General features: G+C 40.5%; 1 protein-coding gene across 5 annotated transcripts in view; it reads left to right on the top strand.

The window, feature by feature from the left end:
- GTF2I (general transcription factor IIi) overlaps positions 1-8,328 on the top strand; it is an 82,411-nt gene extending 74,083 nt beyond the window's left edge. For all 5 annotated transcript variants that reach the window (XM_063457402.1, XM_063457406.1, XM_063457405.1 and 2 more), the window contains 5 exons: positions 2,988-3,016; positions 4,306-4,347; positions 5,718-5,759; positions 7,410-7,446; positions 7,658-8,328. In XM_063457402.1, the coding sequence (XP_063313472.1) occupies positions 2,988-3,016; positions 4,306-4,347; positions 5,718-5,759; positions 7,410-7,446; positions 7,658-7,661 (154 nt within the window). In that variant the 3' untranslated portion in view covers positions 7,662-8,328. The remainder of the gene's footprint in view (positions 1-2,987; positions 3,017-4,305; positions 4,348-5,717; positions 5,760-7,409; positions 7,447-7,657) is intronic.
- Positions 8,329-12,673: the final 4,345 nt, after the last annotated feature.

Raw genomic sequence — 12,673 nt, 5'->3', positions numbered from 1 at the left:
TTATGTCAAACGTTATACATCTTGGTAAGACTGAGCACAGCAATAATACATACTGCATCAGCACGGTCTGTCAACTGCAGAAATTTCAAAGCAGACCGGTGTTTCAGGGTGTACTCTCTAAGCCTTTCTGAAGAAGCACAAAGAGACTGGCAATGTTGAGAGCTGTAGACGCAGTGGTTGGCCAAGGAAACCTAGTGCAGCAGATAAGACGACACATGCTTTCTTTGCTTCGCAATAGGAAGATGTCCAGCAGTGCCATCAGCTCAGAATTGGCAGAAACCAGTGGGTCTCTGATACACCCATCTACTATCGTATACTGCTGGGAAAACGTGGTCTTTATAGAAGACCTGCGGCCAAAAAGCCATACATCTTATGGAAACAAGGCCAAGCAATTCAACTATGTATGAAAAAACAAGAACTGGAAGGCTCTGGACTGCTGAGTCAAAATCTGAAATATTTGGCTCTAGCAGAAGGCAGTCTTCACCAAAGCACTGATAAGACGTACAGAACTGAGTAAAATAAACAGTCGTTGGAACCAGTGATATAGGTGCTACTATCACCTGTGTGAATCACTCAACACACACAAAAGTGAAACAAAGTGAGAAATAAGAAATGGTGAGAGCACTCTATAAACATAAACTTTACCAATTAAAACATGGATACATTCCTAAAAATGAGAAAAAAAGACCATAGGGTAATATAGTAAAAACTAATATTAAAACCACATATTTTTGGTCAAACTCACATGTTTCTGAGTCACTTAAAAAGCTGACTCAGACTAGAAGCATAAAGCAGAGAAAAACAGCTGCAAAGGTGGATTTCTGCTGTACCCAGGATATCTCATGTTCGTGCCAATGATAGTATTTCCAAAGACCCAGGATGCAGGATCACGATAAAAATACAATTTATTGGAACATATAAATAAAAAAAATAATTATTCAGACAGATAAAGTTCACCAGTACAGAACTGAGTGTCTGCAGACAGGTCAGTGACACATGGTGGATGGTGCTTGCATTTTCGGGGCTGCAGCATAACAATAACCCCAAATTCATTAAGAAATATCAGAGTAAATAAGAACAAGGAGCCCTGATCTCGACATCATCAAGTCCGTCTCTGATTACATGAAGAGAAAGAAACTGATGCTGCCTAAATCCAAGAACTGTGGTGAGTTCTCCAATATGTTTGGGACAAACAACCTGCAAAGTTCTTTACACAACAATGTGCAGGTGCACCTAGAACAATTGATACTGTTTTGAAGGCAAAGGGTGACCACACCAAATATTGACTTGATTTACATTTTTCTTCTGTTCACTCACTTTGCATTTTGTTAACTGATAAATAGAAACAATTGACATGGCTATTTTTTTTTTTTTTTTTTAAGAGCATTCTTACTTGACTTGCCTTTTACTCTTTACTCTCATGATTGTCTGTAGCACTTTACTGACGTTTATGTCCGTGTCATGCAGGCTGGGAATGCACAGTTTCTTATGATTTAAAAGTATATAGTGTTTTTTTTTTTTTTTCTATATGCCCCAAAGACTCCTGTTAGCAAGCTGTAAACACATGTGAGGCTATTGAAATGTATGGTCAAAGGCATCAATAAAAATGTAAGCAGGAAGTTATAGAACTAATCTTTGAGTGATCAATCGGATAAAATAATTTTATTAAAGTTGTGTTTAGGGTCTTTAGATTTATTGCATATTGGTTGCATATTCATGTTCTTGTCTGCATCATTTCAACACATTTCATTTTGCAATGTCAGAAAGCAGTTCCCTATTTTCCTGCATTTTTCCCAATGCCTTGCGGATGCTTATTTCATTCACAGGCTGTGTGTAAGAGAACTTTTTGTTCTGCTACATTCCTGTGTATTGCCATACGAATGTATATAGCTTTTTGTTGTTGTTGTTACATTTTACATTGGTCATATTTAGGATGTGTGTTACAGTTTCCAAAATCTGCAATGTCCAGATTTGTTTGGGGAAGTTTTAACTTATAACCAACTGAAATTACACCTTGACATCTTTTTAGAAAATAGTCACCCAAGTGTATTTAATAAAGGGGTGTTTCAAAACTTGTTAATGCAGTCATTTTACCACCAAGAGCTGGTTTCCGCTAAACATATTTTCTGCTTAAATATATATTCCATAAGCAAATTACAAATTGAAGCTACTTACACAAATTACTAAATCAGTAAAGCACTAAGTTGTGTTTTAATATGTGTAGAACTAATTTTCCCTGTACTAGCCATTATCCAACACTACTTAAACTAAGAGCAAGCATAATAACATTATTAATAAGTGAACCCCGGTTATAGTGAAGAAACATCCTCCCTCACTCACTTCAATTGCGTTATTCTCCTTGAAGATTGTAAAATACAGTGCTCGAGGGATTGAAAATGTTATGCAATTAAAAGTATGCTTGGTTGCATTTTTAATACACACACACCACAGTGTCACTCCACAAGGGTTCTTCACTAAGATAAGTGAATTTCAAATGTAAGGTTAAAGCAGACAAACTAGAAGCATAGCTAACTTTGTCCTTAAATTTGAGTTAATAAGCCTGAAAGTGTCTGAACGAATTCATATATCAACATTTACTCTGTCAGACTGCAATGTGTGTGGACGTGTTGGTTAGGGAGTGTTTACTAGCTTAGCTGTAAACTAAATTGAGAAACTGTAGATCAATGAATACATGATGTGCTAGCTATGATGGCCAAATTGTAAAACAAAAGCTTCTGGAACTACATCTCCTTCGAAGCCCTGCTAGTTTTTATGGCTGGCAGAGTCTCGGTAGGTTGGGTATATCTACCTTTAGATCCCCATGATATCATATAGTACAAAATGAAAGCATGTATTGTGGTAGGTAAGCAATGCATAAAGCCTTACAAACCAAAATGCTAGTTATTTCTGTAAATAAGATATATATTAAACAAAACTACGCACTTGAGTATATTTTTATTTGTGTATTTTATTGTTTTTTGTTTTAGACCATTCCCAGGGCTGGTGCTTAATAATCGTAAGTATAATAATAAATAGTGACTGTGCATGAAACGCACTTGTAGAGTATTAAAGGGCCAATTTAATGTCAGATTATTTGTTTTCATTCAAGTGTGTATGTTTTTGCCTCCGTCAACCTAATTAAAAATACTTTTAAACATAACTTTTTGTAAAGATCCTAGTTTCACTAAATGCTCTGTTTAACTATAAATGGATTTCTATCCTGGAAACACCCATTTGTTAATGCAGTATATAAAAAACATGAAAGCATAGAAAAAGTTTTCCCTAAGTTCCTACAGCTGATGAAAGTCTGCAGGCAAGCACAGTAGCAGTCTCTGCCCAGACTATGAAGTTGTTCCTTTGTTCAGGGGCATCTCATACTGGTCTTTATGGTAAACGAGAAACAAGTAAGGTGCTCAAAGTGCCAAATAAATACTAAATCATCACATTGTATGAATGTGGCGGCCACCCGGATAGGAACACTGGTTTCGCAGCCAAGGATGTCTTTTTCCCTCCTTCTAGAACTCTGCTGCAACAATTCCAAGGCTAGTAGCAAGAAAGAGTAGAATTCCCCAAGTAGTAATAATCCAAAGCAGGCATAGCTTTCCCCAACAGACATTAGTAGAGACTGAACTGGGAGTGAACTGTTTTATTCAGGGCCACACAATGCCTTTTATGCAAAAGCCCTTACATGGGGTTTCCAACGCAACATTCCCAGGATCCTCTGTGCCGGAGTGATAATTACCTGAAAAAAAAGATATAATTAAATTATCTCTCAGGTACAGAAAAATCTAAAAATGTTACGACACCCTAAAACATACATAAAACAACCAGATCCCTCGAATACAGTCTAAACAGAAGAGTGTTTTTTTTTATACTATTAAAGTGTACAGTGTGTGTTTTTTTTCAATTATTTTTTATATTGCTGCAGTTTTTAATTAGTAGAATTTGTAAACGTATTTGTGTACATGTAGACTTAGGCAGGGGATCTCCTTGCATGGTTATGGTGCTTGGATCATTGTTTTAACACTCCTGGGGAAGTTTCAGGAACTGTGGTTAGCTGTGAACAGCTTCAGGTTAAAGCACCTTTGCAAGTATCCATTTAAATGTAAAACTGTCTGCAGACGCTATTACTGGAACCATTGTGAAGTCTTTCTAAAGTGTTTTTTTAAAGCCTGCACCCTGTTTTGCAATGCCAGTTTTGTAGAGGGTTATGTAACTCTAAAAATATTGGGTGTAACATCCTCTTTTTTTTGTCACCACATAAATGTCCTAAGATAACAATGAAGGAATCATGTTCTATTTCAGAAGCAACTGATGAAAGTGATTCTGGACCATCCACAGAATCTGGTGAGTGTTTAAAGTTTTTGCAATACAACACTGTAATCACCATAGAAGCTAAAATAAACACCATGGCAGAAATAGGTGATGTCAATGCAAGATCACAAGTTATTGATCCAGATGCATACATACACACGTACAAATACAGATACACACACTGAAACACATACAGATACTGACACACAGACACACTCACTGACAGACATACAAATACACACACACTGACACACATGCTGGTCAAAATCTACACTTTCATTGCAATCCTCCAGTTTCCTACCTTTTGGTGCAGGAGGGTGGTTTTCGTGATGTCCAGTTTGCAGGCTGAGATTGTTGCAATTAAGGACTGGTTCTCCGAGTCTGCGCCCCCTGCTTTTTGCCCTGTCCTGCCCTTCTCCACGTCTCTGCTATCTGGGAGGAAGTGACAGGCTCTCACATCCTTCAAGACTGTTGATAAGAAGGAAGCCTGTTGCGCTGTTAAAGGGCCACAGCTCCCAACCGGGTCCCTGTTGACTTATACCTACTTGGTGGCCCCTAAGTGCATGGGCCACTGTGCAATTGCACTGGTGATCGTTCCGCCACTGTTGGAAACAATGGAATGTTCTTTTTTGAACTTTATTCAATGTAATTCCTCATTTCCTGATAATAAGAAAAACATTTATGTTTTTAGATTTTTTGTTTTTTTATTTAAATCGGGGATCTGTATGTTAAAATAAATGTTCTTTAGATTAAATAGATTTTCGTCAAAAGACCCAATTGTATCTTAAGAGCAGGATCGGGCTACTACTCCCTTTAGGCCTCAGGTCTCATGCTGGGCAGTGTTCCCTAAACCATCATCCACTCACCTTACACTTTTCATTGTTGACAACAAGTCTGTTTAGCTCTCATTTGTTTTTCTTAATAGATGGCACCAGTGGTAACCTAACCATGATTTATACAGCCACTTTTCTTTTCTTTACTAATAATACAAAAACTTTGCTGTATCTGAGATGCCACACTAAGGATTTATACTCTGTCATTATTCTGCTTGTTGATGCTATTGTTGCAAGGCAAGCTTGTTTGTTATATCTGCAAAAAAACAAAAAGAAAAAAAACACCCAATTGTATAATCGCAAAAAAGAATGCTAATAACCGAATATGGAGATATATGTACATATACATGTGTAGTATATTAAAGTACTTTTATCATAATCAAACAAACAGGTGATTAAGGATTTAGTACCATCATTGCTTTTTTAGTTTGCCAGGGAAAGGTAGTTGAAATAACACAGCTTTATTTGTTTTAAAATACATGCTAAAAAAATATTATTTCTTTTATACTCATAATTTGAGGTTTGAGATTATTTAATATTGCTAATAAAATGTTCTATCTAAATTCTTAGGTAAAGACAAGAAGAGCCAAGAAGAAGAATCTGTGAAAGAAGGTATCAAATGTATTAAAATGCAATTTGTATTGTTTGTTAATATGTATGAAAAATATTGAACGCAATTTTTGTTAAAATATTTTTGTTTTGTTTAAGTATCTACAATTATTAGCTTAGTGAATTATCACACAGTTGTTTAGTAACACTCTTCTAGAGTGAAGGATCATGATTATTTGTTGTTATATTTTATTTTATATGTTTAAAGAATGGTAGATACGGTTCAGCACCTCGGTCAGTTCCCAGTGTAAATCTCGCGAGAGCCGCGGCTCTCGCGAGACTTACACTGTGAGCTGACAGAGGGAGCTGCAGGAACGGCGCGGAGGAGGAGAGAGCTGACAGGAGCTGCAGGACAGGTAAGTTACAGCTCTGCCAGCCCCCCCTTCCCCCCACTGAACTGCCAATGACACTGGACCACCAGGGAAGGAGAGCCCCCCTCCCTGCCATATATCAAGCAGGGAGGGGGGACGAAAAAAAAATAATGAATAATAATAAAAAAAAATAATAATTAAATAATAAAAAAATAATACAATAATAATAATTAAATAAATAAAAATAATTAATAATAATATTTTTTTTTTTAAATAATAAAAATTTAAATAATAAAAAAAAACACCCACCCCCCACCAAGGCTCTGCAACTCTCACACTCTCACACTCTCACACACTCACACACTCACACTCTCACACACTCACACTCTCACACACTCACACACTCACACACACACACTCACTCACACACTCACACACACGCTGCACTCATACACACGCTGCACTCATACACACGCTGCACTCATACACTCACGCTGCACTCATACACTCACGCTGCACTCATACACTCACGCTGCACTCATACACTCACGCTGCACTCATACACTCACGCTGCACTCATACACTCACGCTGCACTCATACACTCACGCTGCACTCATACACTCACGCTGCACTCATACACTCACGCTGCACTCATACACTCACGCTGCACTCATACACTCACGCTGCACTCATACACTCACGCTGCACTCATACACTCACGCTGCACTCATACACACACGCTGCACTCATACACACACGCTGCACTCATACACACACGCTGCACTCATACACACACGCTGCACTCATACACACACGCTGCACTCATACACACACGCTGCACTCATACACACACGCTGCACTCATACACTCACGCTGCACTCATACACACACGCTGCACTCATACACTCACACTGCACTCATACACTCACACTGCATTCATACACTCACACTGCATTCATACACTCACACTGCATTCATACACACACACACTGCATTCATACACACACACTGCATTCATTATACACACACTGTAAATAAATATTCAATTAATATATTTTTTTTAGGATCGAATTTTATTTAGAAATTTACCAGTAGCTGCTGCATTTCTCACCCTAGTCTTATACTCGAGTCAATAAATTTTCCCAGTTTTTTTGGGTAAAATTAGGGGCCTCGGCTTATATTCGGGTCGGCTTATACTCGAGTATATACGGTATATAATCTGTAAACCCAAGTTAGCATTTTATTTTTACACTTTTCAACTGGAATGATAAATTGTCCTTATTTTTAATATTCTATTGTATTAAGTGATCATAAGCCCACTTATTTTCTTCTTTCCTATAGATACGTCTGATGTAAAACAGGAGACCGATACAACATGGTAATTTTTTTATGTACAATGTTTTGCATGTGCTTTTTCAATAATACTACAACTGGAGAGAAAAAAAGTTTCCCTATGTATACTTTATTTTCTTCCTGTAATTTCTAGAAAGCTGTAATTAAAATTATCCCAAACAATGTCTAAATTCCCAGAGGAGTGTCCCAGTTGACTACATTAATTCTTTCTCTTTTTGTTTTTCTTCTCTGTTTAGCTAAAGTTATAGAGGCTGAAAAGAGCACTGAGGATTTATAATACAGTCAGCAAATAGAAGAAACTTCTATACGGACCATTTTTTGTATGTTTTAGATAGAAATGTCTACCTTTTTTCTGCAGTTCTATGAATTGGATTATAAAAGACTGTAACAACAAAATGGCAACGTCTGGATAACCAGGAAAATATATTTTAAATTTGGAGGCGTTTGATCATATATTTCTCTTCATACCTATTTTTGAGTTTTGCTGTTTGACTTTTAATTCTTTCACTTCTTCCTGGAGCCTAATCATAATGTAACTTCCTGGGGAGACGTGGGATGGGGGACGTGTAGAGTTCAAAATGGAGGAGACTATGAGAACGGTCTTACTCAGCTCTGCTGGGAAACATGCTGCTGATTCAAAGTCCACATCCTGTATGAGTTAATTTTCGTTGCAAACTCCTCTGAATGACTCTATGTTGATCACACTGCATGTGTTAGTTTGTTTTCCTCTACCAAGAACCTTTTGTAAAGAAATATCCTGGTAATGGCAATACTGTAGGTTCCTCAACCGTATATACTGAGATGGAAACACAATTGCAAATCCATTTTTGCCTTCATAGCTGGATTGAAGTATAACAAAAAATCTCACCCCCTTGTACTACACTACATATAAATAAACAGATTTTTTTTTAAAAAGGCCTGTACTTTAATTTCCTCTTTAGTATTGCTAAAGCTGGTCACCATTAACAGATATGTATTTTGTTGGGTGTACAAAAAAAAACGTTTTAAAAACATTGTAACACTCCTAAAAAACGTGTATATATATATATATATATTTTAAAAGTTATTCTCTAACACAGAGGTTCCCAACCCAGTCTAAGTACACTAACAGTCCAGATGTTTGTCATTTTCCAGTTCAGTTCCAATAGGGATACTGACAAAACCTAGATTGTTAGTGTACATTGAGCATTAAGTTGGGAAACACTGATCTTACCAACTAAAAGATTATTAGCATTTATATAACGCCAATATATTCCATAGAGCTATACAAGTATAGAAAGTGGACATTTGGAGGTGTAGATGGCTCTTCTCAAACAGCTTACAATCTAGAAGGATTTGAGGTAGGCTGGCATTCAAACCTGGGTTTCCTGGCTCTTGAGCAGTGATGTTTCCACTGCTCTAACAAGCTGATATCAATCACTATTATCTATGGTCTGTTTGCTAACTTTTTTTTTTTTTTTTTTTATAATTCTTTATTTTGTCAATGACAGACATATGTGGGTTATGCAGTTATATGGCTTGCGCAGAAGCCTCAAAAAAGTACAAGTGGTTTACATAATCAGCCATTTAGATCATACGTATTAAACATCTGTCTGTCATCGTTTTTCGATATTATAGTATGAACAACACTTAGGAACAGTGATAACTTTAGCTTACAACTTTTGACCAAATAACAATTTTACAACATTAACGTTCTGTTGCAATGGTGCGGGTGTGTTGAACGTATAGGCCGAGTTACCGGTGAGTTCGGCCTGGAATTGAGGGAAGGGGTGGTGGAAAACTGTTGGTCGGAAGGAGGGGGGGGGGGGGGGGGGAGGAGGAAAGGGTGGTCTTGGACGTCACTCGTGACTACTTAGTCGTCCGTGTAATTATCCCATGGTTCCCATACCTTTGTGAATGCTTTCATGGTGCCTCTCGTTTGGGCCGTTAATTTGTCCATGAGATGGCACTCTTTGATTTTGTTGAGCACCGTGGACAAAGGTGGGGGGGTGGGCTGCAACCAAGTTTGGGCCAGTGCCTTTCTTGCAGCTAGCGCTATCTTGTTGAGTAATTGTTGTTCTTGTCTGGGCAAATCGTCAAGGGGTCTGGCTAGGAGGAAGGTCCAGGGGTCTAGGCCTATTGGTCTATTTAAAATCTGCGATACAAGCTTCTGGATGTTTTCCCAGTACATTTTTATCGTGGGGCAATACCACCACATGTGTGCATAAGTCCCCTTCTCTCCGCAGTTATGCCAACAGAGATCCGTGGGTGTTTTCTTCATGTGATAGAGTTGGACCGGGGTAATATACCATCTGAGCATCGTCTTATATGCCTGTTCTTGCATCGTTACACAGATGGAGGTTTTGGCATTAGCTTCCCAAATATCTTGCCAGTCTATAACCCTCTAGGGTCTCCCCCAAGTCAGTTTCCCATTTAACAGTGTATTGCAGGGTCCCCCATTCCCGTGTGGTGGAACAGAGGTGGGAGTACAGCTGGGTGATTAAGCCTCTTTGATATTGTTCCGCTAGGCAGATGCGCTCAAAGAAGGTTGGAGTGGTTTTAGCGGCGGTTTTCACCGTCGCTTGGGCTGCGTAGTGTCTGAGTTGTAAATATCTAAAGAAGTCGGCTGGCTTCAAGGTTGTTCTGGATTGTAGATCTGGGAATGCTACTATCGTGTCGCCGGTGTATAGTTGGTGCACCCTCTGGAGTCCTGCGTGTTCCAGGCCCCTAAAGTCCCGGGGTCTCATGCCTGGTGTGAATGCCCTGTTACGGTAAATTGGGGTAAGAGGGGAAGTCGCTGTGGTGAGTTCGTATTTGATGGCATAGGTGTCCCATAATTGGATAGAGTTGGTGATGGCCGGGCACGCCGTTCTCAGGAGCGCTCTGTGCTCCTTTGGCGTCCAGATGTAGAATTGTGGGAGGTCGGATCTCATTAGTGCTGATTCCAGATCTACCCACCGTCTGGTCTCTGGGGGGGTGTGCCATAGGGCTATTTGTGCCATCTGGGCAGCTATGTAGTAAAAGTGAAGGTGGGGTAGTCCTAACCCTCCTCTCGATCTGGGGCGATACAGTATGTTGCGGGCTACTCTGTGCCTCTTATCTTGCCATATGAACCTGTCTATTGCTCGTTGTAGGGGGATGAGGTTATGTTTCGTGATGGGTACGGGTAGTGCCTGGAAAAGAAATAAAATTCGGGGCAGGACATTCATTTTGATTGAATGTATTCTCCCTATCCAGGATATGGGTTTATCCGCCCAGGTCTCCATGTCCGAGATGAGTTTTTCTATCATAGGTGTGTAGTTTAGTCTGTGGAGTGTAGTTATGTCTGTCGGTAATTTGATGCCCAGATACGAAAGGCATGTTGGTGTAATACGTATGTGGTGTTCTGAGGTGATTTTGTTTAAGTCCGGTTGTGTGAGGTTTATTGGGAGTGCACTGGATTTTTCTACGTTCACTTTGTATCCCGAGACCGTCCCGTATGTGCCCAGGAGTGGGAGCAGGGCCTGTAGCGTGGGTATGGGTTCCGTTACGGTCAAGAGGATATCATCAGCGTATCCTGAAACCAGGAATTCTTGGTCGTCAATTTTGACCCCTTTGATTTGTGGGTGTTCCCGTATTGCCTGGAGAAGTGGTTCGAGTGTCAGCACAAAGAGTAGAGGGGATAGAGGGCATCCCTGTCGGGTGCCATTGGTTATGGTGAAGGACGGGCAGGTCGTCCCGGTTATCTTTATTTGCGCTGAGACTGATGTGTACAGTGCACGGATGGCTGTGATGTATGTGGGGGGCATGTGTAGGTGTTCTAAGAGGGTGAACATATAGGGCCATTTTACACGGTCAAATGCTTTTTCAGCATCAAGGGAGAGTGCCAGGGACGGTGTTTTTGTGGTTGCTAGGAACCCTATTAAGTCGATGTTACGTCTCGTGTTTTCGAATAACTGGTGTCCCGGTATGAATCCTACTTGGTCTGCATGGACTAGGCTTGTCAGGTATGGGTTCAGTCTTCCTGCTAATATCTTGGCAAATAGTTTGCTGTCGTGGTTTATGAGTGAGATAGGTCGGTATGCTTCTGGCTGTGTGTGGTCTTTGCCTGGCTTTGGTAGCAGAATGATGTTTGCCCGTGTCATGTCCCTGTCTGGTGGGGTCCCCTGCATCAGGTCCCGGAATAGGGATTCTAAATGTGGGACGAGAGTTTCTCTGAAGGTTTTGTAGTAGCTGCCCTCAAAACCGTCTGGACCGGGGGCTTTATTGCTTTTGAGAGCGGAGATGGCTGAATCAATTTCGTCTTTGGTAATTGGTGCTGCCAGTTCCGTTATGGCAGCAGCGTTCAGTTTTGGTAAGTTTAAGTGGGTTAGAAAGTCCGTTATTTTCTGGGACTCCACAGCTTGTGTGGTGTCATCTTGTGGGGAGTGGTTGTATAGTGTAGTGTAGAAAGTTGTGAAAATTTGGGCAATGTCTGCCGGGGACGTTTTCAGTGTGCCGTCTGGGGCTCTGATCTTGGTGATATGTGGGTGTTGGGTTCTGGGTCGTAGTGTGCGGGCTAAAAGCGTGTCCATTTTGTTGGACTTGTCGTAGTATGTTCTTCTTGTCCAAGTGAGTGCTCGGGCTGTATCGTCTATGAGCAGTTGTCTGATCGTAATGCGGGTGTTTTGGAGAAGTTGTAGCGTTTGGGGAGTCGGGTCAGTTTTGTGGCGTTGCTCCGCTGTGCGGAGGGTTTCTAGTAGTTGAGTGAGTTTCTGTGTTTTTTGTTTTTTTTTGTGGGTTGCTATTTTGATAAGGGAGCCTCGGATCACAGCTTTGTGGGCTGCCCATATCGTGGTCATTGGGATGTCTGGTGTTAGGTTTTCTGTAAAGTATGTGGTCAATTGTTTCTGTATGTCGTCTACTACCTGGGGGTCCTTGAGTAGGGACGTATTTAGTCTCCACGTCCATGGGGTGGGGCATTGGAGCCCTGTAAGGTAGATGGCGATGTCTGCGTGGTCCGACCACGCAATGGTACCTATGTCTGTTTTTTGTGTTTTCGTGTAGGCTGCATGGTTGGTCAGGAACATGTCTATGCGTGAGTACGTATCGTGGGGCGGCGAGTAATAGGTGTAGTCTCTTACAGAGGGGTGTTGTGCCCTCCATGCGTCTATGAGGCCTGTTTTGCGGATAAAGTGGTGTAATTGTTTGTCTTGGGCGCCCATGCCATGGGATCTAAGCAATCCTGGGCGTGAGCTTCTGTCAACTGCCGGAGCGGGTGTTGCGTTGAAGTCTCCGCCTAGGAGGAGGATTCC

The sequence above is a fragment of the Pelobates fuscus genome, chromosome 1 (assembly GCF_036172605.1).
Source record: "Pelobates fuscus isolate aPelFus1 chromosome 1, aPelFus1.pri, whole genome shotgun sequence".
Classification (NCBI taxonomy): Eukaryota; Metazoa; Chordata; class Amphibia; order Anura; family Pelobatidae; genus Pelobates; species Pelobates fuscus.
Note: the sequence above shows the minus strand (reverse complement) of the source record. Positions and strands in the feature narration are given on the sequence as shown.